Source organism: Alligator mississippiensis, chromosome 2 (assembly GCF_030867095.1).
Source record: "Alligator mississippiensis isolate rAllMis1 chromosome 2, rAllMis1, whole genome shotgun sequence".
Lineage (NCBI taxonomy): Eukaryota > Metazoa > Chordata > Crocodylia > Alligatoridae > Alligator > Alligator mississippiensis.
The window spans coordinates 664732-689631 of NC_081825.1; the positions used below are offsets into that span (position 1 = coordinate 664732).

Sequence of the window (24900 nt, forward strand, 5' to 3'; positions counted from 1 at the left end):
GGTCAGCGGCATTGCTAGGCCACAGGTCATGCCTTGTATTCAGCTGCAAAGCTCATACTTCTTAATAATCCAAATTATTGTTAACCTAACTTTTATTTCAGGGTAATAACAAACATGCTCACCACAGGCAGGGGGCTGGACCCAGTGATCTTGCAAGGTCCCTTCCAGCCCTAATGTCTATGAAATCTATGATTATCAGCTGCTGATTCTTAAAATCGGGCCAGCAGCTGGCGGGTCTTGCCCCACGCTCAGGCTTAGCCCGACACTGCACTGGGGCAGGCAGGGATTTCGCCCCGCTCAGACTGGTCCTCACTGGGGCGGTTTGCCTTCCTCTGCAGCGGGGGTACGGCCTGGGCCGGGGGTCTCTGCAGCATCCATGACCCCCCTGGCAGCAGCAGGATGTTGGTGGTTGTAGCCCCCCTGTTTCCCAGGGCCAGGGGTGGGAGAGATGCCGGGGTGTGTTGGGGCGACTGCGTCGTGTTGCTCAGAGCTTGGACACGGGGCTTGTCTGGGCTGGTTTGGACAGGGCTGATCCTGCCTCAGGCGGGGCTGGACTGGATGTGACGCTGCAGCTCCCTGCCAGCCTGCGGCTCTGGGACTCTGTTGCAAAGCACTCAGCAAGCTGGCAGCAGCAGGCCAGGATGTTTCTAACGCTCTGGATCCCTCTGGGCAATCTCTGGGTTGACCCGTGAGTCACGTGTGCACCCTGAACACGGCTAACATGGCCTGCCATGCACCGGCAGCCTTGCCAGGATCTCCTGGCACCCCAGGGCCATGGCGCCAGGCTGAGAACCGCCACGCTGGCGCTGCGGCCCAGCCTCTACCTCTCACCTGCCCACAGCGCCCAGCAAGGGACAGGGCAGATGCTGCAGCCCCGGTCTCCTTGTGTCCGACCCCCCTCAACCGAAGCCTTGCTAATGGAGCATCATTCCCACCGGATCAAAGAGCAGCTCCTTATCCACCGGTAAGGCCAGGAGCTGCTCTTTGATCCGGCACTCCCCACGAGCTGTTATCAGCTCCAGCGCGCGGCCTTGACCGACGAGCAGGGGAGGGTTTCTGCAGCTGCAAACAGTGCTGCTCTCCCAGGACCTCTTATGATGGGTGGCCTACACGGGTATGGAGACACCCCCAGCCAGCCACTGCCCCAGGCCCCGTGACCCGCTGCCATGAGAGGGGGGACCCCACGAGTCTTCAGGCTTCTTCTGTACCCAGCTCCCACCTGTTCTTGTACATCTGCCCCATGCCCCCTGCCCCATCACCTGTTCACCTGGATAGATATATAGGTGCCCACATGCGCCTTAGCCCCTTCTTCCCCCCAGAGCTGGGATTCCTCCAGGGCAGTTCTGGTCCCCACAGCTCAAAACGGACATCGCAGAATTAGGAAAAAGACAGAGAAGGGCGACCAAAAAGACCATGGGAGACTGAAGGTCAGTTCCCTTACAACTGTCAGCCTGGGTGCAAAAAGGCCTGGAGCCTGCTGGGGGACAGGGAGTGGGCATGGCACTGCAGTGGGTGCTCACAGCCCTGCAGGCAGCAGCTCAAGGACGCCCCAGCCCCAGCCCCAGCCCCAACCCCAGCCCCAGCCCCAGCCACCCTGCTCTTTTCAGCCAGGCTTCCCTGAGAGCTGCTGTTCCCAAGAGGTGTTCAGGGCAGCCCGCCAGGGTCAGGTGGGGCCGCTGGCCCCTGGCAGTCAGGCCAAGTCAGATAACAGGCCACTGGGGGCACTTTAGGTGTCTGCTGGGCTCTGGGATGGCTCGTGGAGTTCAGTTTATGGAACAACAAAGCTTGGTTATTTGGAGAGCAGTCCCCTGCCTGCAGGTCTGCTGTTTCCTCCAGCAACCCTGGGCAAATGGTACAACTTCTACAGAACACTCTTGAAAGTATCCAAGTTCTGCGGGTAGATGTGATCTGTTTTATTAGACCAACAAAATAGTTGGGAAAATTGTTCTTTGCAAGCTTTTGGGTACAAACACCCTTCTTCAGGCATAGGGAGAGTCTGCTGCTGTTTGTGTGCTCTCCAGGGTATAATAGAAACCAATACAAAATGCAAGTCTGTGAAAATGCAAATGTGTGACAGTGAGGATCAAAGGGAGTAGGAAGTGGTAGGTGTGGGCCAGGATGAAAACAGGTTCCCCAGAGTTATCAGATGGCAGGCAGGTTATAATGTGCCATAAATCCAGCATCTATATTTAATCCATGATTTTTTGTATCCAGTAGATTTATGAATTGAAGGTCGTAGGTTTGTCTACAACAAGTGTTTTGTAAATTCCTTCAGAAATGTAATGCATCTCATTGTGTCAGGGTGGCTGAAACACCCTGCCACAGGAAAGCGGAGAAGAATACAAGGAAAAGAAACCCAGAGATGCTGAAGAAAGCGCGTGGAGCCGAAGTGGAAAAGACGTCATGCCCCAACTAATTAAAAAAACAGCTGGGGCCACGGCAGTCCAAAGGCTGCTGCGGCAAGCCCAGCTGCTGGAGGTTGTGCTCGGGACAGGGATAGTGGTGCGGCAGAAGAAGAAGAAAAAAGCCACGCTGAAAAAGAAAAAGAAGAACAGCTGAGTCAAGATGGCAGGGAATCAGATGGGCACAGCTGGGAAGAAAAGTTAATTTAAAGGGATGCTGAGGGAGCATCGGGGGTCAGTTCGGACAGAAGGGGAGCAGGATGATGATAGAAAGGATGTCAAGAGACAACGGGAAAAGGAACCGACCCCGGGGCTTGGAGGAAAGCCCTGGTCCCCAGATTAACCTGGAGAGAGCCAGCGAGGAGATGGAGGAGAGTTCAGGCCCGAGGGGTGGCGAGAACCGCTTCAGGATCCTGAAGGAGGAGAAGGGAGACAAGGATGAGATTACACCTCAAGGAGGGGTAAATCCGTCCCGACGCTGAAGGTAAGGGCAGGACTAGAACTAAGAGGTGGCTGTCTTGGGACCCGCGCGGGGAAGAACGGGCCAACAGCTAACTTAGAAGAGGGCCTTTCGACAAAGGAGCCCGTAAGACTAGGACCAGACCCTCAGTCCAGTAGGCAAGCAACAGCAGGCCCTGGACATCTGCTGTGGTTAGGGCAGGGGGTGGGGATGCTGGAGCCCTGCGAAGATAAGCTGAGCCTTTCACCAATCCTTCTGTCTCCCAAAAGTGTTTGGTCCCTCTCTCGCACTGACATCGAGGCACGGCCGGGGAGTTCTGAAAGACACAACACTACGCTTCCAGCGGAGAGGCAGCCCGGTTCCAGGAGGCACGTCACCGGCCGCTTACACTCATCCGGTGCGCTGAATGGAAGATATGTAGGAGAAACCAAACAACAACTGCGTCCCAGGATGAACGAGCACCGAACAACTATCAAAGACAAAAATACCCACTGCCCGGTGAGTGCCCGCTTCTCACGAGGCAACCACTCGCTCTCCCGGCTCTCAGTTCTAATCCTCAAAGGGAATTCACAACACGCTTTACAGACTTCACTTCATAAATCTACACAAAACCATGGACTAAATACGGGGTCTTCATAAAGTCCTTGTGCACTTTTAAACTTTCATAACTTAGGCTGTGCACAAGGACTTTATGAAGACCCGGTATAGACTTTGGGTTTATGGCACATTATAACCTGCCCTTCTGATAACCCCAAGGAAGCTGTCTGCATGTTCCCAGCTGCACTCCACCACCAGTTCTACATCCCCCCTTTCCGCCTCACACCTATCGTGTCCCATCCCCTCTGAGTCTCGCTGCCACACACGTGCACTTTTACAGACCTGCATTTTGCGTATTGGCTTACATTTCTATTCACCCAGGAGAGCACACAAACATCAGCAGACTCTCCCCCTGCCTGAAGAAGGGCCTTTGTGCCTGAAAGCTTGCAAAAAAACATTTTTTCCAACTATTTAGTTGCTCTAATAAAAGAGATCGCATCTACCCAAAGAACCGTGTCTGCCTGTGTCTTTAGATCAACACGGCTACAACTACCTTAAAGGGATCCACACATCTTCCCCCTTTACATGTAACATATCCCCATGTAATACTAACATTGGCAGTTTAGTTCAACCCATAGTTGAAGCACATTTTAACAGGTTGTTATTAGTCTTTGTGTTGGCTTTTTCCCTCAAAGTGGTCTTCTCAGTGTCTCTGCATTCTTAATCCTTGTTGGATCAGTTCTTGTTTGGTTTCCTTGTTCAGAGTCTCTACTTTTGTGTCCTTTCCCATCTCCTCTGCTGTTTCTTGTTGCTTTGTTGTTATCTCTGTTCCCCTTGGTGAATTTTGTGATGCTGTTTCTTTTCTCCTCTTTACAAGCTACAAGTGTCACCTGTTCCTTCTCAACACCTGTCCTCCCAGTGTGACCGCTTGTTAGGAGCTGGGAGCTACTTGATGGGAAGCTAGTGCTTTTAGTTTCCCCGTTCGTCCGTCTGAAATAAGCACCATGTCTTTGTTGTGCAGTTGTGGTAACTCCCTGAAAACCCTGTCATGGTACCATTTTTGTTTGAGGTTTTCAAATTTTTCAAATGTTTTCATGCTTTGTGTTTCATTCTGATGAGTATCATCCACAAGACTTGGTAACCTGGTGTCACGTTTCCCATTAAATAGCATTTCTGCTGGAGAAAATCCATACTGCATGGGTATTGACCTGTAATGTAAGAATGACCAGTACAAATCAGTGTGTGAATCTGTAGCTTTTTTTGACAAACTTTTCTATTGTCTGGGTTTGGGTTGTAGCTGTGTTGGTCTAAGGACATAGGCAGACAAGGTTCCTTGGGTGAATTTGGTATCTTTTATTAGACCAACCCAAATGGTTGGAGAATAGTTATTAAGCAAGCTTTCAGGTTCAAAAACCCTTCGTCAGGCTAAGGAAGCTTCAGCAGTCGGTGTGCGCTCTTCCTGGATGGGATGAGAAGTGAAGAAGCCGGGGCTGGGCTGGGCTGGGCGGGGGAGTCCGTTGCCAGGCAGATTGTACTGTGTCACAAATCCAATGTCTATGTTCAGTCCATGGTCTCTAGTATCCAGCAGGTTGATGAAATGGAGCTCATAGGCTCGTCTCTGGGAAGCATTGTGTAGGTTTCCCTTGAGGATCAGGACTGAGAGATGGACCAAACATAGACATAGGATTTATGACAAGTTATAACCTGCTGACATCTGACTCCCCCGCCCAGCCCAGCCCCTGGCTTGTTTACTTCTCATCCCATGCAGGAAGAGCACACACCGACTGCTGCAGCTTCCTTAGCCTGATGAAGGGGTTTTGAACCCGAAAGCTTGCTTAATAACTATTCTCCAACCATTTGGGTTGGTCTAATAAAAGATATCAAATTCACCCAAGGAACCTTGTCTTCTCTATTGTCTCACATTCTTTCTGCTGTTTCCTGTGGAAATTGTGCCATTCGAACATTTCGTTTTGTTTGGGTATGCAATATTCCTCAAACTTTTTTATTATTGTCATAGCTTTTCTGTTCTGCTTCTGACAGTTGTAGGCTATTATAAAAAAAAAATAATATTAAAAATTATTAAAAAAAAATAGCAGCCTTGAATGAATCTTCCTTCTCTGTAGCTCCACTGGCTATCCTATATATGCTGAAACTCTGCTTAAATTTCTTCCAGGTTTCTGCTGCATTGCTGGCCAGCTTGGACTCCTCTGCAGTTCTGAAATGCCCCATGTTTTTTGTAAAGATTTTTTGGAAAAAAACTTGTTGGTTGAGTAAAAGATATCATCTCTACTATGAGTCCTGATTGACATTTTTGTGTGTCTTTCTTTGCACCGCGCTCCTGGTACCACGTGTTGTTCTCCAGAGACCAAGGAGTTAAGCTATAGAATGATAAGCTTGTTTATTTGGAGAGCAGACCCTTGCCTGCAAGTCTGCTGTTCCCACCAGTAATCCTGGGGCAAATGTAAAAACTTCTGTCTAACAGTCTTAAAAGCATACACCCAGGACTGTCTAAGCATGGGATGGTGGTGCTGCACGCCCAGCCCTTGGCTCCTCCCCACGTGAGTGTAAACACCCTCCCCTGCATGCTGGGAGCCAGGAGCCAGGCTGCCAGGGGTGCCCCAGCTGTGTAGGGCAGTACAGCTGGGGCTGGAGCCTGGCCTGGGACGGTGCCTGCTGTGACCCCTGTGCCCCAGGCCCCCCCTGCCATGGAGCTGGCCAGCATCTGCAGCCACCCGGGCTGGTGTGTGACCACGCTGGGGCTGGCCCTGCTCCTCTGGGTCAAGAGGAGATGGTCCTGGCAGCCCAGGCACTGCCCCACTGACCTGACTGGCAAGACGGCTATTGTCACTGGGGCCAACACCGGTGAGTCTGGGGGTGGCCGGGGCCACGCTTGCCTGGCGTGGGGTGGGGTGGAGCGTGGTGGGGAGCTCCTGTCCTCTTGCCCTCACTCCCAGGACAGCGTCTGGGAGCTGCTGGCAGGGAGAAGGGCAGAGGGAAAGCCCCGCTCGCTCGCTGCTCCTGCATGCACCGCTGTGCCCTCTGCCCTCTGCCCCTGCAGGCCTGGCAGCCCCCTGCCCCCCGCAGCAGGGGTGACCCCCAGCCTCACGGGCTGGGCCCTGTAAGGGGGTCTCCCCCAGCTGCAGCTGCAATTCCTCAGCTCCTGCCTCTCCTGCTTTCTGCCTGCCTGCTTGAGCTGCCTTCTGCCAGCAAGGGATTTTCTCCTGTCCTGTTCCTGTAGGTGTTGGGGTTTATTTTTCTACTTTCTTAGAGGTGCTGGTGCTGCTGCAGCCGTGGCTGGAGATGGGACTGGGCTGTGCCAATGCTCAGCCTGGGGTCTCTGGAGCACATCAACCCCCCCTGGCAGTGGCAGGACACTGGCATCTTCATCCCCCTGGATGTCCAGGGCTGGGGGCTCTGGGGGTCTTTGTTCTGTGCTGTCCTGCTAGGAATGCAGTTTAATAAAGATCAATGTCATGTGTTACACCTGGGGAGGAACAGTCATCAACACACCTGTAGCCCGGGAGGCACCGCTCTAAGCAGCCCGACTGCAGAAAGGATCTTGGAGTCGTAGTTGACTCCAAAATGAACATGATTCACCAGTGCGATGTGGTAATAAGTAAAGCCAACCGCACCCTCCCTTGCACAAGTAGGTGCAGGGAGGCGATGCTTCCCCTTTCTGCAGCACCGGTCAGGCCACAGCTGGAGTACTGAGTCCAGTTCTGGGCACCGCACTTTGGGAGAGATGTGGATGGCTTGGAGAGGGTCCAGAGGAGGGCCACTTGTCCGGTTAAAGGCCTACAGAAAAAACCCGATGTGGACTGATTGGGAGACCTGAACCTCTTCAGCCTCCACAAGGGCGCCTGTCAGGGTCACTAGAAATAATGGCCACAAAGTGGAAGTGAGCAAATTCAGACTGGACATCAGGATAAAATTCTTTACAGTGATGGTTGCCAAAATGTGGAATAAGCTTCCAAGGGAGGTGGTGCTGCCCGCTTCCTTGGAGGCATTTAAAAGGAGATTGGACAGACACCTGGCTGGGTCATCTGACCCCAGCACTCATTCCTGCCCAGGGCAGGGGGTCGGACTCGATGATCTAATAGGTCCCTTCCGATCCTAACATCTATGAAACTGTGAGTAGGTCAGACCAGGGCTTGCTTGGGATGGTGTGGACCAGGGGCGGGCAATTATTTTGGGCAGAGGGCTGCTTACTGAGTTTTGGCAAGCCGTTGAGGGCCGCATGACAAGCAGCCCAGGACAGATAAATATTAATTTTCTAAATTTTTTAGGGGCCCCACAGGCCAGATAGAACGGCCTGGCGGGCTGCATCCGGCCCCCGGCCGCATTTTGCCCACCGCTGGTGTGGACAGGCAGGGCGAATCCTGCCTCAAGTTGGGGCTGGGCTGGATGTGACTTCCCCAGGGTCCTGCACGCCCACCCCTGCCTGCCGGGACCTTGATCCCAAGCTGCCGCCCGGGCTCACGTCACCCCGGCTCTGCAGCACCTGCTCCCGCTGCCAACAGATGCAGAGCAGCCCCAGGGCTGTACTATGCACCGCTGGGTCCTGTGCCTCTCGGGGAAGAGCCGGCGGGGTGGGGGCAGCAGAGCAGGGCAGCTGCTCCCAAGCCCCGTGCACTCCTCACACTGGGGTGGGGGTGATGGGGACAGGGGCAGGGGCTGGGAAGTGGCGAAGGGGTCAGAGACCTAGGGGTGCCCCAGCCTGCGGCAGCCAGGCCCAGGGGACAAACACCACCGTTGCTCCCCATCCCATCCCATCTGCCCTTTGCCCCACGTTGGTTAATGAGTCACTGACCAAGGCCGTCTCCCCTGCAGACGGATCTGGTCATGCCCATTCCTGGCTCTGCCTGCCAGCGGTTTGCAAGCTGGTGCCAGTGCCGCGGAGAGCATCTGGGCCAGCCCCGACGCAGCCCGGCAATCCCACGGCTGAAACGCTGCCCACGTGCTCACACCACGTGGCAGGGATCTGGCCTCTAGCCTCGCAGCACTGAGCCTCCCGGACTCCTGTGCCACGCTTGGGGTCCTGCATGAGCTCTGGACAGGCCTCTGCCCTGATTCCTCCCCTCTCCATGGTGCCAGCCTGCATCCAGCCCCCCGCCCAGAAGCAGGATCCCCAGACCATGCCCCTCTGCTGGGCTGCTCGGCGCTCATGCTTCCCCTGGGAATGGCAAGCATCCGAGGAAAAGACCACAGCCTTCTGGCCCTGGAAAACACTTGGCAGCTTTTCTGCAATCCTTCCACCACTGGAAAGATAATGGCTCTGGGGATGAGCATATCCCTTGGAGCCAAGGGTGGAGGATGCAGCAGGGCTGGGGGTGGCAGGTGCTGCCCCTGGACACAGAGCTTGTGAGTCCCAGTCCAGATGGTCCTCCCTGTGGCAGGGCTGCCCAAGCCGGGCACTGACCCGACGCCCTTGGCCCAGCTGGCTCGTTGTGCTCTGCCTTGTCTCCGGCTCAGCCCCGCACCCTGCTTCTTCAAGTTCGGGGCTGCACAAGTCTTTCTGGAAACCCCGTCTTCTGCAGCGCCTGCAAGAGTGCACCGGGCTGAGCCCCCTGCTCTGCTACAGGCTGCTGTCCTGGCCCCGGGGACCCCGGGTGGGGGCGGCACAGGGGCAGGGGGCTGGCCAGGTGGGCATGGGGGTGACGCAGCCCCGTGTTTGCAGGCATCGGGAAGTGCGTGGCCCTGGACCTGGCACGCAGAAACGCCCGGACCATCCTGGCCTGCCGCAGCCAGGAGCGAGGGCAGGCAGCTGTGGCGGAGATCCGGAGGGCCACCGGCAACCCGCACGTGCTGCTGCGGCTGGTGGACACCAGCTCCATGGCCTCCGTGCGGCACTTCGCCCAACAGGTCTTGCAGGAGGAGGAGCGGCTGGACATCCTGGTCAACAACGCGGGCTTGACCGGTAGGGGCAAGGAGCTGCTTGGCCTGGAAGAGGCGGCTGGGACCCTGGCACCTGCCAGCCAGAGCAGGTCAAAGCCGAGCCGCTAGGGCAAATGGGCACCTGAGTCCAGGTCCAGGGGCTGCTTGGGATGTCCCCGTGCTGGGCCAGGTCCCATCCCAGGCCCCCAGGCTGCGGGGAACCAGCTTCCCAGCCCCTGGGCACCTGCTCCCAGCACCACGATGGCCCAGAGGGTCCCTTCCCTGTGCCCCCCGTCCCGCTGTTGCCAGCCTAGTCCCATCTGTGCTCTTCTCCTCCAGGCTTGCCCTTCTCCACCACGGCCGAGGGGCTGGAGGTGACCTTTGCTACCAACCACCTGGGCCCCTTCCTGCTCACCAACCTGCTGCTGGGTAAGACTCGGCCAGGGCTGCCCCACTCCGTGCTAGGCTGCTGCATGTACCGTGGCCCCCGGGCCTTGTTTGCAGGGCTCCCCCAGCCGAGACTCCTGCCCCTGGCCCCCGCTGCCAACGCCTGGCTGTGATGTGAGCTCCCTGTGCCCCTGCTGCGCAGATCTGCTGAGGCGGTCGGCTCCTGCCCGCATCGTGAATGTCTCCTCGTTCAAACACAAGACGGGCAAGATTGACCTGCAGGAGCTGACAGGCAAGAAGCCCTCGAATGTCTACCATGTCTACAGCAGCACCAAGCTTATGAACATCCTCTTCACCAACGAGCTGGCCAGGCGGCTGCAAGGCACAGGTCTGTGGGGTCCCAGAGCCCCCTGCCCCTTCTCCCCCTATGTCCTGCAGGCACAGGGCATGATGCCTGCTGCCCCAACCCCCGTAAGGTAGGGGCTGTTCTGGGGGGATGAGGTCCCCAGAGCAGGGGTTCGTTCTGCTCTGCCCAGGGTATCCCCATGCCCCCTTTGACTGGATGGTGGGTGGACTGAGCCCGGAGAAGGAGCTGGGCAAGCAGGTGCGTGGGGCCAACTCAGACTTGTCATTGGCACTCAACAAGGAGAAATGCAAAGTGCTGCACCTAGGGAGGAAAAATGTCCAGCACACCTACAGCCTAGGGAATGACCTGCTGGGTGGCACAGAGGTGGAAAGGGGTCTTGGAGTCCTAGCGGACTCTAAGATGAACATGAGCCGGCAGTGTGACGAAGCCATCAGAAAAGCCAATGGCACTTTATCGTGCATCAGCAGATGCATGACGAATAGGTCCAAGGAGGTGATACTTCCCCTCTATCGGGCGCTGGTCAGACCGCAGTTGGAGTACTGCGTGCAATTCTGGGCGCCACACTTCAAAAAGGATGCGGATAACCTGGAGAGGGTCCAGAGAAGGGCCACTTGTATGGTTAAGGGCCTGCAGACCAAGCCCTACGAGGAGAGACTAGAGAAACTGGACCTTTTCAGCCTCCGCAAGAGAAGGAGGAGAGGCGACCTTGTGGCCGTCTATAAGTTCATCATGGGGGCACAGAAGGGAATTGGTGAGTATTTATTCACCAAGGCGCCCCCGGGGGTTACAAGAAATAATGGCCACAAGCTAGCAGAGAGCAGATTTAGACTGGACATTAGGAAGAACTTCTTCACAGTTCGAGTGGCCAAGGTCTGGAACGGGCTCCCAAGGGAGGTGGTGCTCTCCCCTACCCTGGGGGTCTTCAAGAGGAGGTTAGATGTGCATCTAGCTGGGGTCATCTAGACCCAGCACTCTTTCCTGCCTATGCAGGGGGTCGGACTCGATGATCTACTGAGGTCCCTTCCGACCCTAGCATCTATGAATCTATGAACTGGAGCACGGTGCTAGCTCCTAATCAGCTGGGGGGTCTCCATCCTGGGCAGAGACATCGGCTGCTCAATGCTTCCCTGCGCCTGGGACTAGGGAACTACCCTGCACGGGCCCTAGCCTGGCCCCTGAGCCAGGAACATCAGGACAGTGCCTGCCCAATGCCTGGGACCCCCAGGCCAGGGCGGTGGCTGCAGCCTGTCCCTACCACGGGAACAGACCAACTTTGGTGCCATGCTGTGCTCTGCCTCTGCAGGGGTGACCGTTAATGCCTTGAACCCTGGTGTGGTGCGGACAGAGATCATGCGCCACTTCAGCTGGCCAGTCCGTGCCCTCTTCTCCCTGGCTGGACTCCTCATAAAGGTGAGGGTGGGGGCTGGGGGTGTCTGCCGGACTGTCTGGGGGGCAGTGGCTGTGAGTGCATGTGCAGAGAGGGCGCTGGGCTGCACCCGTGTCTGGGGATGGGTGAGGTTTCGGGTCCTTGAGCCGCCCCCACTGTGGGTAGGACGGCAGGGGCTGCCCAGGCTGCGCTGACCCCAGTGTCCCCCCCAGACCCCGGAGGAGGGCGCCACCAGCACCATCTACTGTGCCGTCTCAGAGGAGGTCTCGGGCGTGACGGGCAAGTACTTCGACAGTGACTGTGCCTTGGTGCTGCCTGTGGCACCTGCCCGTGACCCAGTCCTTGCCCGCAAGCTGTGGGAGGTATCCGAGCAGCTGACTGGCCTTGGAGAGGGCCTGAGCAAAGCCCCCACAGCTCTGGGCCACAGGAGGCGGACCGGGGACGAGCTGGGGCTGGGGGAGGCTGGGGTCCCTGAAGAAGGGAGGTGAGCCCCTGCGCCAGCCCCCCTGGCTCCCGCGGCTGTCCGCCTCCAAAATCCCGCAGCTCGGAGCAGCCCCAAGCCCCTGGCAGGGCAGGCGGTGCCCACACCCCCTCGCTGCTTCCTGTAATGCTTGCAACATGGCAATGGGCTTCTGCACGCTGGCCTGACCCTCTGCACACTGCAGCCCTGTGCCTACACACCCAGCAACTCTGCCAACCTGGGCCCTGGCTCCTTGCTGTCCTTTGGGATGCAGCATCCCTGGCCCCCATCCCAGCCCCAGCCCCTCCGTGCCTGGGAGCAGACAGTGGCTAGGTCTCCTTTCCGGTCCTGGGTGTCTCTGCCCCCACCCCCCAATCATCGCTCAGCTGAACACAGATACTTGGCAGAGATGCTGTCAGGGCCATTGTACAGAAGGGACTCCATTCTCTCTGCTTTATTAAATGTGGCTACCTCACTGGCCCCCATGTCCAGGATGTGATCTGGGGCAGCAGGTGGAGGGGAGCAGTTGCGGTGCTGTCTGGAGTCCCCCATCACTGCCAGGTGATGTCCAGCTGCAGCTGCTGCTCCTGTACCGTGCGGATGAACTGGTCGTAGTCCCGGCGGTGGATGTCCCGGCAGCCGACCAGGTTCAGGGTGCGGAGGGGCCCGTCCGAGGTCAGCAGCAGGCGCACGGTGCTGCTGGACACCTGGCTCTCGGCCAGCGAGAGCTCCTGCAGGTGGCACAGGACTGGGCCGGGCGCCTGCAACACTGCCTGGAACAGGCCGTCCAGGGAAAAGGGCAGGCAGAGGAGCTGTAGGGTCTCCAGGCACTGGGTGCAGCTCAGCACGGCAGCGAGGATGGCCCGCAGGACTGCCATGTGCTGGCCGGGCAGGGGCCCCTGGGTGCTGGACAGAGCCAGGCTGAAGTGCTGCAGCTGGGGGAAGCTGTGGTGGACGAGGTTGGGGGCCCAGTCGTGCAGCTCGGCATCTCCATCTGGCGTCCAGGGAGGCTCAGCAGGGGTGCACAGGTGGGTGCTGAAGGTGTGGAGGCTGGGGCAGCTGTCCAGCAGGGCACTCAGGGACAGCTCATCGTCGTAGGTGAAGCCGTGCAGGGTCAGGGAGCGCAGCCTCGGCCCCAGGCTCCGCACCAGGGGCACCGTCTCAGCCAGCCCCCGCCCTCGGGGCCCCGTGCAATGCAGCACCAGGCAGGAAAGGCGCCCCCATGCCAGGCTGTCCCAGCACGCGCTGGGGCCGTCATTCAGAGCCACGGTCACCTCCTCTGCTTCCGGGCACACGGCACAGAGGGTCGTGAGGAAGGGCTCCTCCACCTCGTCCACCCGCTTGAGGGGCAGCGTGAGCCACGCGTCCCTGCCGCCCGTCTGGCCGCCCTGCCGGTGCTGCGCCAGCTCCTTCAGCGAGGGGAACCCTGGTGGGGCCGTGGCCCTGGGATCCTGGAAGCACTGGGTGTGGATGAGGCACAAGGCCTCCATGACACAGCTGCTGGCCAGCACCTCCAGGCTGGGCAGCGCCAGCAGCAGGAAGGCCAAGGCCCCCACCAAGTCTGGGGCTCGCCCCTGCGGTTCAATGCCACTGGCAAGCAGCACCCGCAAAGCCGGGCAGCACGGGACGTGTGCCGTTGGGTCATAGGCCAGGTGCAGCAGGGCTTCTGGTGTCACCCTGCGGCAGCCCGAGATGTCCAGCTGCCGCAGGCGCCGGCAGCAGGAGCCCACGGCTGACAGCACCCGGATGTCGGCCTGCGTCTCGGCCAGGTCCAGCCCCGTCAGCAGCGGCAGCCCCTCCAGCAGGTCCGTAAGCGCGGCTGCTGAGACCCGGCTGCAGCCGTGCAGGTCCAAAGAGCACAGGTTCTGCACCAGCGACCAGAGGGACAGCGTCAGGTTGGTGGGGCACAGCCAACTCCCTGCCCAGCCCCACTTCTCCCCCAGCTCAGGGCTGGCCTGACCCCTTTGGACCAGACCTGGGGATGGAGGGTGGGACTGGATGGTGCCAGGGGCCTTGGGGCTCAGCCCAGTGCTCTCATGTTGCTACCCAGCCCCTGTCCCGGCAGCTGCCTGCTGGGAGCCTGGGCGCTCTGTGAGCAACCCTGAACCATGACCGGCTCCAGCACGGTGCCCCAACCCTTGCAGCCAGGTCCACACCCACCCTATTGCCTGGAGTGTGGCAAGAGACAGAGGGGAGGGAACTGTCCAGGGTCACAAAGCTGCTTGCTGGCTGAGCTGGGCCTCGAGCCTCGCGCCCTTGCCAGAGCTGGGGGAGAACCCAGGTCCCCAGGCTCCCAATGCCCTCTGCTCTAGCCCCCAGACCCCACTGCCTTCCCAGAACTGGGGGAGAACCCAGGTGTCCAGGCTCCCAATGCCCTCTGCTCTAGCCCCCAGACCCCACTGCCTTCCCAGAACCGGGGGAGAACCCAGGTGTCCAGGCTGCTCACAGCCCTTGCTCTAGCCCCTCAGACCCCACTGCCACCCAGAGCTGGGGGAGAACCCAGGAGTCCGGGTTCCCAGCCTCCACCAACCATGCTGTCCCATGCTCTGGGAAGGAAGTAGCCTTGGCCCCTACTCCCTTCCCAGAGCATGGGACAGAGCCCAGGGGTTGGTTCTGTCCCCCAGAACTGCAAACATCCGGAGCTGCTGTCTCCCCTCCCCCCAGGGCCTGCGCCTGGCAGGGTTGCACCTACATTGCAGCGCGTAGCGACCAGCTGGGCAATGGCATTGCTGACCAGGCTGGGGCAGGCACGCAGGCTGAGCTCCCGCAGGTGCGGCACCAGCAGCAAGTGCAGCGCGGCCCGTGTCAGGCGCCGGCTCTCCCCCAGTTGCTTCAGCAGGTCCTGGACCAGGCAGCCAGCTGCAGGGATGGAGGGAATGGGGGAGTGAGGCAGAGGGCATGGGGTTGCCTGTGGGCAGGCAGAGACCCTGAGCTGCAGCACGTCTCCATCCTTCCACCTGCAGCGCTCCCCCACCCCTATGCTGGGCACATCAGGACTGCCATGTACAGGGCCCGACTCCAGGTCTGTCTTGCTCCTATCACACAGGAGGCTGGAAGGGAGAGCGACCAGGGCTGAGTAGGGTTTTCCCCATTCCTCTCTCCCCTGCAGCTTCCAGCACTGAGGTCCGGGCAGGTCTGATGCAGAGGCCGTGCCCCTCACCTCCTCTTCCACAGCCACTGATGTCCCTTTCCTCCCAGCATGTGTCCAAGCCCTGGTGAATCTGTGCAAGCTCTCAGCTTCCCCCACGTCTGAGCTCTCCCCTGCCATAAGTCCCATCCTTTCACTCCACGCCGGGGGAACCAGAACTTCCTGGTGCTCATTATAAACTGCCAGCCTGCTCCTTGCATGCTCTGATGCCCAGTTCTTGTCTGGCGAGGGACAAGATAATAATAAATCCCGACTCCTTTTGTATGTTGTAAACCCACATCAGGCTGAGAAGGACAGAGCCCAGCGCTGCCTGCCGCTCACCCAGCTCGTTGAAGGGCCCCATGATGTAGCGGAAATGGTACTCGTCCAGATAGTTCTCACTGTAGTCCTTCACCCACACACCCTGCATGTGCTGGGCCACGCTCCCCAGGCACAGGCTGCTCAGCGAGGCGACACCTTTCCTCTTGGGCATTTGGCTCCTGCAATGGAGGCAGAGGAGTGTTACGCAGGCACGGGGAACTTCCCTTCCACTCGCCCACAGCTTTAGACATGAGAACAAATGCTTCTCCCCAGGGGAGCTGGCTGCCGTGATGGCGCAGCGGCAATACTCACCAATGCCAGCTGGGAGACCGAAGGAGGGGGGCACGTCTGCTGGAAACTGCCGAGGGCTCCCAATTTCCCCCCAGCCTCTGTCCCACCCCGACAGACGTTCCCTGACTGAATTCACTCAAATCCGAAGCTCTGGGGACTGGGCAAAGCCCAATCGCTCGCGGGCTGGGAAGGTATCAGTACCTCAGGATTTCTATCTTTGAGAAAGCAAAAGGGAGGTTCTTCTCACCCTTCCTTCCCTGTTGTGAAATGTTGCCAACCCACATCTGTTTCTGCGTCATGCACCCTTGTGCGGCGCTGCTGGGCTCCAGAGGCAGCCCCAGCTGACAGGAAAGCTGCTGGCAGGAGGACGTAGGGTGCAAAATGGGGCAGCCTGGGCACGGCCCTTCCAGGAAGAGCCTGGTGCCGTCTCCTGCTGCCGTTCCCTAAGCCAACGCCCCGGAAGAGGCAAGTCCAGGCTCTGCCCAGCACATGGCCCCAGCGGGATAGGCACTTCCAGGAGATGCCTCGTCACCGCGTCATGCACGCGCTGCATCAGGAGCAGTAGGACATCCCTGCCCCAGCCCAGCCCCGTCTTTGTCTCCCACTGCCTCTTGACCCGTCCACCCCTCTGGCTGGCCGAAACAGCCCAGAGGAGCCAGGGGGCTGGGAGTGGAGAAGCCTGGGGTTGGACTACCCTAGAGAAGCGTCCTGGGCTCATCTGCCTGGGGGCAGTGGCTGGGGAGAACCACGGCTCAGCCAACCTGCGGGGTAGCAATGAGACCTGCCCCCTTCCCTCCCCATCTCTGCCCAGTCCGGTGCCCGTCTCCTATCCTCCTGTGGGGCCAGGGGCTGGGCTGGGCTGGGCTGGGCTGCCTCCCCAGAGTCATCCGTCCTGCTTCTCCCCACAACCTGCTCCAAGCTGTGCTAGTCCTCTGGGGCACGTGGGGGGAGAGAAGGGGGGAATATCTGGGCAATTCCTGCCTCCTCTCTGCAGGGCTGGGCAGGCCAGGACCTGGGGCAGGGACCAGGCTGGAGGGCAGCAGCTGCCACCAGCTGTGCCCGGGCTCCCTGGACTGATGGCACCTGGCAGGCCAGGATTTTGCGTGGGAACAAAAATGGCAATGCACTGGGCAGGACCTCAGGTCTGTCTTGCTCATGGTCCCGCAGTAAGGGAGGCGTATAGGTTTCATGATGGGCAAGAGCCCATGAGCTTTTTTTGGCACATCAAATATGTTTGTGTCCCACGGGCAGAGCTGGAGGGAGAGTGCCTGGGTCTGAGCAGGGTTTTCCCCGTTCCTCTCCCCTGCAGCCTCCAGCACTGAGGTCCAGGCAGAGGCCGTGCCCCTCACTCCCTGCCCCAGAGCCACCGATGCCCCTTTCCTCCACACGTGTCCGAGCCCCGGTGAATCCAGCTGAGCTCTCAGCCCCCACACAGATTCACAGATGTTAGGGTGGGAAGGCAGGCACTTCAGCAGGTCATCAAGTCCGACCCCCTGCCCTGGGCAGGAAGGAGCCCCGAGGCCAGACGACCCCCGCCAGGTGCATGTCTAGTTTCCTCTTGAAGGCCCGCAGAGTAGGGTAGAGACCACCTCCCTCGGAGCCCGCTCCAGATTCTGGCAACCCCGACGGTGAAGAAATTCTCCCCGACGTCCAACTTAAATCTGCTCTCCGTCAGTTTGTGGCCGTCGTTCCTAGTTACTCCGGGGGATGCCCTGGTAAATAGAGCATCCCCTACCCCCTGCCGCCTTCCCCTGATGAACGTGTAGCAGCCACAAGACCCCTCTGCCTTCTCTTGCGGAGGCTGAAGAGATCCAGGTCCCTCAGTCTCTCCTCCTAGGGTCTTGCTCGCAGGCCTCTGACCACACGAGTGGCCTCCTCTGGGCCCTCTCGGGAGTCTCCGCGTCCCTCCCAAAGCGCGGCGCCCAGACCTGGACGCAGCACTCCAGCCGCGGCCTGACCAGCGCCGCGTCGAGGGGGAGCATCGCCTCCCTGGACCTGCTCGTCACGCGCCCGCTAGGAGCTTAGCCTCGTTGATCGTTTCATCACGCTGACGGCTCACGTTCACCTTGGTGTCAGCGACGGCTCCCAGATCCCTTTCCGCTGCCGTGCCGCTGAGGTCAGCCCCAGCCTGGAAGCGTGCGGGTGCGTCTTTTTGCCCAGGTGCAGCGCTTTGTACTCGTCTTCGTTGAACTGCAGCCCACCTCATCCTGCCCATTTTTCCAGCGTGTCCAGATCCGCTCCCTGCCCTCTGCTGTGGTAGCTCGGCCCCTCGTTTGGTCTCGCCTGTGCAAGCGGACGGGGCTCCGCGCCCTCGGCCAAGCCGCTGATGAAGACACCGAACAGCCCCGGGCAAGGAGCGAGCCCCGCGGGACCCCACCGCCCCCTCTGGGCGCGACCCCGACCCCGAGCGCGCGCACCCGCCGCGCCGCGCCGCTGACTTACGAGAGCAGAGCAGAGCAGAGCGGACGCCGCGTCCAAGCGGATGACAGCCACCTCGACCCCTGCGGCCAGGCACTGAGTGACCTGGGCGTAAAGCAGCGAGGTTGGTCCTCCGGCCACGATGCCCTCGCCCGCCCGCCGGGGACCAGCTCCCCAGGGCCGGCGTTGAACCGCGGCGGCGGCTCGCGGGGTGGGGCAGGAAGTCATGAATCCCGGGACTTTCTCTTCCCTGTCCGGCCTGTCTAACCCGGCCCCGCGCTGCCGCAACCCCCTCTGCTGCCCGGCCCCCCGGGGCGGCGCGCACCGGACCCCCAGCTCACACATGCCACCTGGCACCAGCTCAACCCCCTATCTTTTTTGGCCCCCTCAGCTCACCGTCCGGCTGGCTCGCTCTTGGCTTCAGCGGTGCCGCTGCGCATGCGCGGGCCGGTCGCAGGCTCCCGCAGGGCTGCCCCGGGCGGTGCCTGAGTGGAAAGGTCGCCGGCGAGGAGCGGGCGGCGCGCGGGCAGCCGGGGTCCTCCGAGGGGTGAGGCGGTTGGGTGGCGCCGGGCGCTGCAGCCGGGCGGGCGGCGGAGGCGACAGGTAGCGCCGGGCCGGGGGGCAGGGCCCAGCTGGGTCTGCGGTGCGGTGCGGTGCGGTGAGGTGAGGGGATGGGGGGCAGGGCCCAGCCATGTCTAACGGGTTTGGGAGCATGGGGCAGGGCCCAGCCAGCTCTGAGGTGAGGTGAGGTGAGGTGAGGGAGGGGATGGGGGGCAGGGCCCTGCCATGTGTGCGGTGAAGGAGGGAGGTGAGGTGAGGGGATGGGGGGCAGGGCCCAGCCGTGTGTAAGGGGAAGGGGGTGCGTGGCCTGGTCCTTGAGGAGGGGGTCTGGGCCGTTCGTGGGGGGGCAGCGGGGTGGGAGCTGTGCAGGCAGGGTGAGGCGGGGGCTGCAGCAGGCGTGGGGGTGAGGCCCTGTACACCCCCCCAAGCAAGGCTCCTGCTGCCTGAGGTCTCCGGGGACAAGAGCGAGGCCGAGCGGCGGCTGCCGTTGCAGTGCCGCGCTTGTGTCGGGGGCGAGGGACGAGCGCGGGAGCCGGGGCGCTCTGCACCTCGCTGTAGCCGCGTGGTCGGAAGCATCCCTGGGGGCGCGCCCGGGAGCTGCCAGCTGTGAGAGAGGCGCGGCGTGGCGCGGCGCGTGGGTCCCTCTTCGCAAACGGGGAGCCCGAGTGCCGAGGGATGAAGTGCTTCGCCCAGCGGTGCAGAGTACATATTTGCTCTAGGTGGAGTCGCTGGCTCCCCATTCCCCGCACAGATCTTGGCTGCTCCGTGGTTAGGAGCAGTTCTGCTCTCGCGTTTGTCCTGCGCGCTGTCTGTTGTGAATGCAGCCATAATTGCATTAGCAACAGGATCTTTCTTTGCCTTCTTTCTGTCCTGCCTGTCATCCCCGTCCTGCTTGCGATGGTGCCGGTAGCGACTGATTTGCAGAGACCTTTTCCCTCTTTGGAAGGCATCTTGAGAGCGTTCAAGTGCAAGCAGCAGCGGCAGGATTGAAATGTGAACTTAGGGAGTGGAGCGCTAGCCCAAGTGCTACACGGAGAATAATAGCAGTTACTTAATGTAGGAGCAGTTGTCACCCAGCAGAGGAGCTCCTTATACCCAAGAACAATCTTTTCCCCCTGCGTGTTCCCACTGGGAAACTGAGGTGAGAGGGGAGCCCGAAGGCCAGGATCCTGCGAACGCGTCGCTGCAGCAGAATCATTCCTGTGCAGCGAAACTGCCGTAAAACGTTGTGGAAAAACGTAGCGTCTCCTTTTACTTTATTCCTGACATTGCTTATGGAGCTAGAACTTGTGCTGCTTATTGCAGCCTGATTCACCTCTTTCCTCTGGGAGATGGTCGCACTCTTCAGCCCATCTAGGGCACGGCAGCTGGGCTCATTACACTGGCTGTAGTTAAATAGTCTTTTGAGAAACTTGCATGTGGTGATGAAGGAGTCTGCACAGAATGAAAATGACAAAAAACCAAAATCATTACGGCTTGTCCATGGATACCCAGATCGTGCTACAGCAATTTTTGCGGGTCACAGCTCTCTTCATGCTAATAACCCCTAGCATTTGTCTTCATGGTGCTTTAAACAGCAAATAGGGAAAGGTTAAAACATTTGTGCAAAGTGTAAAATGTTCTTCCAAATAGGGATTAGATTAAAAACCCACGTGCGAATATTAGTTGTTTTGGTTCATAGTTTGCAGTTAGGAGTTCAAGCTTGTCTGCCTGACACTTAATGTTTAGTCTTTTGGCACGTGCATAATACATAACACACATCCTCAGCTTCACATCTTTGCCTGGAAAAGTGATTTTTCAGGTGTCGGATGGACTTCAAGCTCATGGAGCATGCTGCACAGGGGCAGGCTTTCCTGAAAAGCATGCAAGTTACAGGGCACGTGTTTAGGTGCTCATTGCCAGGGGTCCTGGTTTTCTCTTTAAAAAATCCCCAATTTTCAGTTTAAAAAAAGTAACCCCCAATCCACATTTTTTCATCGTTAAAACAAAACACCGCTGATATAAATATATGTTAGTGGTGTTTTGCTTTAATCATGGAAAAATGTGGATTGGAGGTTACCTTTTTTTTTAAATGAAAAGTTGGGGATTTTTTTAAATCGGAGAAAACCAGGATCCCTGATCATTACTTTGTGAATGAAAGTATCATCTCTCTGCTGAGAATTCAATGTCGGTTGCATGTCCCAGGCATGCAGCAGCTGGAGCCCTAATTAGGTAGGACTGGCCAATACTCTTGGCTGCCTTCCTGAATTTAGCAGTTCTTTGTGTTGGCTACAAGCATAAAATAGAAGAGTTGGTGCCTAAAAGCTGTGTCTGTAATTTAGGGTTGATATGCAGTCGTTGGATAGATGAGCAATTTGCGGGTGTGCATGTACTGTCTCCTTGTTCCTGTCCTGTTTCCTGCTATATTTAAAGAAAGCAGATTATTTTAAAAAACAAAATATATGTGAACTCTATCTGAGGCACGTTAATAGAATCTGTCATTGTGATGCACCTTTTGTGCTTGTCTCTGTTGCTGTTGCAGTGATGTTGAGCAGCTGCTCTGTGCTTGGTGATACTTTGCATTTTCTTGGATGTTTGGGTCGGAAGGGACCTTAGTAGATTTTCGAGTGCGATCCCCTGCTATGGGCAGGAAAGGGCACTGGGGTCAGATAACCCCAGCCAGGTACACGTCCAACCTTCTTTTAACGACCCGCGTGGTAGGGGAGAGCACCACCTCCCTTGGAGTCCATTCCAGATTTTTGTGTCCTCGTAGTGAGAGAGAGCATGTCGCTGTTGTGTCCCTTTGCTTGCTAGTCCACAGGACGGGGCTTTGGTTTAATGTTTATCTGTGGTGACACCTGTAGTCATGCAGCTGTGGGCTAGCCCTGTTCTGAGCTGCATCCGGGGTGCAGGATGGAGGCAGAGGGACAGCAGGCCAAGTGTCCAACTAGTGCAGTGTAAGGGAGGCTGTGAAACTGAAAGAGAAGCAAGCCTGGTTCTTTGGTAGGACCTTGGAGCTATCCAGAGAGCTGTGCAGTGGGGTCCACCACCAGATTCTGCAATTACAGATCTGGGAGGGAGCCTGCTAGTTTTTTTTTTTCCTGTGTTCAGCTGTGAAGGGCACTGTGCAGGGCTTGGATACTGGCTGGGCCCTTCAGGCCCTGCAAACATTAAATACCACAGAAGGGGATGAAGGCAGCGGTAACTACTACAGAGTGAGTGGCTGCTGCTTCTTCACCTTCAAGGCCTCTGCTGCAATAGAGGGATGCCTCTACTGATTCTAATGCTTTGGGTGGCGGTCCTGACAGCCTTGGGCTCCCTCCTTGCTCCTAGTTTCTACTCCTCACAAGTCCTTTTGAATGCCTTCCCCTCTCTTGAACCAGCCTCCCCTCACAACCTCATCCCAAACCTTTCTACAAGAGAAGCTGAAGAGGAGGGAACATCTCTTAATGTGTTAAATGCTCCATCTGACAGTAAGAAACAGTGAGTCAATCGGCGTGTGATATCAGGGAGAAACCAGCTAGTAGTTGCCCTCCCCAGTTCATCTGCATAACTGTGGTCACGTGGGGGGAGTGGCTCTACAGACTTTAAATCTTGCTATTACAAACTGAATCTTTCTTCCAGCTGCTTTTGGTAGCAAGGCACGTTTTCAGTGGTGCGTGCTGCAGGCTGTGTTGCATCGTTTTGTGGTTGCACTGAGCCACTTGAGGGTGCACGAATGCAGCCTTTACCAGTCTGGCTGCATGGGCATATTCCAGAATGTCGCACAGGCTAGTCGAAGCTGTCCATGGAGGGCGTTCCTTGTTTTGGACAAGCCAGACCTTGGTACGCTTTCCTAGTTCCACCTGATGGATCTGGTGACATCCCTGGGAGAGAGGGATGATCTTGAAAATAGGTCCTGGTTGAGCTGGTTTTTTTGGCTGTGCTGTGAGCTTGCAGTATGGTCTGAGGCAATCACTTCCTCTGTCTGTGCCTGAGCTTCCCCCAACATAAAACAGGAGCAGGAACGCACATCGACTTCACAGGGGCTTTGGGAAGATTTGCTGCTAAATGAACTGCAAAGCACTTAAGATCCTCTGCAGAGAAGGACTGGAGGAAGGCAGGAAGGACGATTTGTTAGCAGCAGAAAGGCCCTTGTTCTCTCGATTTTTGAGGTTTGAGGCAATGGCAGGGGCTTGTGCTTATGCAGCAAGACTCGAAACCCGGTAGGGCCCATGGGGCTGTATTACAGGGGGTTCTGCATGCCCTGCAGGCCAGGAGTTTCTGATCAAGCAGGCTTTTAAGAATCTGTGACAAAATTACTAAGAATGTAAATAAGCTGTAAAATACATCTGGATTGTTATGTAACTGGTATAACATTAACCTCTGGCCACATCTCCCCTGTTCTCCTCTGCCATCTATTTGGGCTGTGGGCTGATTCAGCCGGACAGCGAATGGTAACACACTCTGGGTGATTTCTTGTAGAATTGCGCGTTTTGGTAGAGGCCCCTTTGCAGTGAAGCCGTATGCAGCATTTTGAAGGTAAAGAATACTGCATGTCAGAGACCCAGCGGTGCGCCGAAGGAGATGAGCCGGGGGCGCTGAACAATTCACACATGCACACTTAGACAAAGTAGATAGACAGGGGGTATGAATGGTACATAACAAAGCAAAATCTGTGTTGTGTTAACAATATCATACTAAGGAACATGGAAAAGCTTTGCATCTTCAAGTAACGAAAGAGCAGAACCGGCATAGGTTTCAAGCTGCTCAATCTCAGTATATTTAAAAGCAGTGAAGGTTAAAGGCTATTTACAGGCTAACAGTAGAATTGCCAGTGCCTATGGGAAGGTGTTCAGCTGTGAAGTAATGGCTGGATTGTTTTGATGGAAATGATCTGGAGCTAAAATGGACTAACCTCCTCCTGGTAGCAGACAGATGTAGCTTGGATGCAGCATCCTGTGCTCCTCTGTGTTGCTATGGTTACCTTCCCAATGACAAGCTTCTGATATATTGATTGCAATCTTGATGGCTTGAATCTTAGCTGAAAAGAAAATCATTAAATTGATGGCATAAGAAATAGAAAATAAACAGAAACCAGAATAACCTCCTTCTCGTCCTTGAAGGGTTGCAGTCTGGCTTTGTTGCCACCGCCGCTGTAGCTATTGCTGAAGTTAGGAAATGGTGCAGTTCACAGAGCGCAGACTCGAAGCACTTGCCATCTACGGGGTCCTAGTGCCAATTGGATCCGTTTTTATTTTTAAATGAAGTTGGAAGATCCTGCAGGGAACAGGGTACCAGACCTGGTGGTCCAAAACTCTAGCTGACGGCTGGACCCTGTCCTTTAGTGCTCTGACAGATGACAGAGCAAGGAGCAATGGGTTCACGTTGCAGCAGGGGACATTTAGGTTGGATATTAGGAAAAACTCTCTCTTTCGGAAGGTGGTGAAGCACTGGAATGGGTTCCCCAGAGAGGTGGTAGAGTCTCCATCTTTAGAGGTTTTTAAGGCCTGGCTCAACAAAGCCTTGGCTAAGATGATGTAGTTGGGGCTGGTCCTACATTGAGCTGGGGGTTGGACTAGATGTGACCTCCTGAGATCCCTTCCAGCCCTCCTTGTCTGTGATTCTGTGATATGGAATTAGATAGTTGGAATTAGCTTGTGCTTTAGGTATAGCAGTAAACACACATTTCTGTTACCTTGTTGTGTTAACAATATCATACTAATGAACTAAGTTTATTAACTCTGTAGTCTGCTGACAGTGGCCTCTCAGCACAGCTTTGTGAATAGGTTACTGTGAGGTAAGGTAAGTTGTGGGGGATGGGGGGGGGGGATATACAATGCATTAGCTGCTGTGCAGCAACTGCCCAATGCACTTGTTCCCTAGCTTACCTGGTGGTAACTTGTTCCTACCCAAAGTCCTCTGAGCCTTTCAGCAGCTGTTCTTATCTAGCAGCTGCTCTGCAGGACAAGAAGAAGTAAGATTTGGTTGTTGTTTCAGAGGCTGAGGCTAATTCATTCCTATTTAAAGCTTATGTTGTGGAAGGGGCTGTAGAGGCATAATAAATGACCACTGCTGTGGCTTTTCTGTCCAGGGTAGCCATAAAAATAACAGGTACATCAGCATGGAATGGACTAAGTATGGACTAGGACAACACTGAGCTAGGTGCTGTACAAATGCAGAGGGAAAGACAATCCCAAAGGCTTTTGATCTCAAGATAAATAGAGGGAACAAGGAAGCAGTGGGCTGTTACTGGCCAGCATGGTCATCTCAGCATCAGCATCTGAATTGCTGTCAGGTTTTTGTTTTGTTTTTTATTAGCATCACAGCAAAGGAGCATTTTCAGGAGC

General features: G+C 57.1%; 3 protein-coding genes and 2 long non-coding RNA genes across 16 annotated transcripts in view; 3 read left to right on the forward strand and 2 right to left on the reverse strand.

The window, feature by feature from the left end:
- The first annotated feature begins 1767 nt into the window (after positions 1-1767).
- Positions 1768-5688, forward strand: LOC132248259 (uncharacterized). Its single transcript, XR_009459450.1, has 3 exons — positions 1768-2886; positions 3132-3360; positions 5573-5688. It is a non-coding gene; the product is annotated as an uncharacterized LOC132248259 (long non-coding RNA).
- Positions 5689-5960: 272 nt separating this feature from the next.
- LOC102571905 (retinol dehydrogenase 11) lies at positions 5961-12354 on the forward strand. 2 transcript variants are annotated; one of them, XM_014609489.3, is made up of 6 exons: positions 5964-6261; positions 9077-9316; positions 9613-9702; positions 9863-10048; positions 11331-11437; positions 11627-12354. In XM_014609489.3, the coding sequence occupies exons 1-6, from the start codon at positions 6105-6107 to the stop codon at positions 11900-11902; spliced, it is 1056 nt and encodes a 351-aa protein (XP_014464975.1). In that variant the 5' UTR covers positions 5964-6104; the 3' UTR covers positions 11903-12354. The 2 variants fall into 2 exon arrangements, with proteins under 2 accessions (XP_019339143.1, XP_014464975.1); XM_019483598.2 differs by lacking the exon at positions 9613-9702 and having other exon boundaries at positions 5961-6261.
- On the reverse strand, positions 12314-18506 carry LOC102571682 (uncharacterized). 7 transcript variants are annotated; one of them, XM_014609487.3, is made up of 5 exons: positions 18428-18506; positions 18056-18136; positions 15344-15501; positions 14567-14733; positions 12314-13739 (listed from the first exon to the last, which is right to left on the reverse strand). In XM_014609487.3, the coding sequence occupies exons 1-5, from the start codon at positions 18469-18471 to the stop codon at positions 12426-12428; spliced, it is 1764 nt and encodes a 587-aa protein (XP_014464973.2). In that variant the 5' UTR covers positions 18472-18506; the 3' UTR covers positions 12314-12425. The 7 variants fall into 7 exon arrangements, with proteins under 7 accessions (XP_014464973.2, XP_019339137.1, XP_019339135.1 ...); XM_019483592.2 differs by lacking the exon at positions 18428-18506 and adding an exon at positions 15635-15824 and having other exon boundaries at positions 18056-18402; XM_019483590.2 differs by lacking the exon at positions 18428-18506 and adding an exon at positions 15635-15828 and having other exon boundaries at positions 18056-18402.
- Position 18507: 1 nt separating this feature from the next.
- Positions 18508-24900, forward strand: part of DCTN1 (dynactin subunit 1) — a 101629-nt gene continuing 95236 nt past the window's right edge. The window contains exon 1 of one of the 5 annotated variants that reach the window (XM_059721166.1): positions 18508-18578. The gene's annotated coding sequence lies outside the window, so the exon portion shown is untranslated. Of the gene's footprint in view, positions 18695-24900 lie in introns of all 5 variants that reach the window. The other 4 variants (XM_059721161.1, XM_059721162.1, XM_059721165.1 and 1 more) reach the window with 4 other exon arrangements.
- Positions 19832-23692, reverse strand: LOC109282264 (uncharacterized). The gene is made up of 2 exons (XR_002089202.2): positions 23469-23692; positions 19832-20026 (listed from the first exon to the last, which is right to left on the reverse strand). It is a non-coding gene; the product is annotated as an uncharacterized LOC109282264 (long non-coding RNA).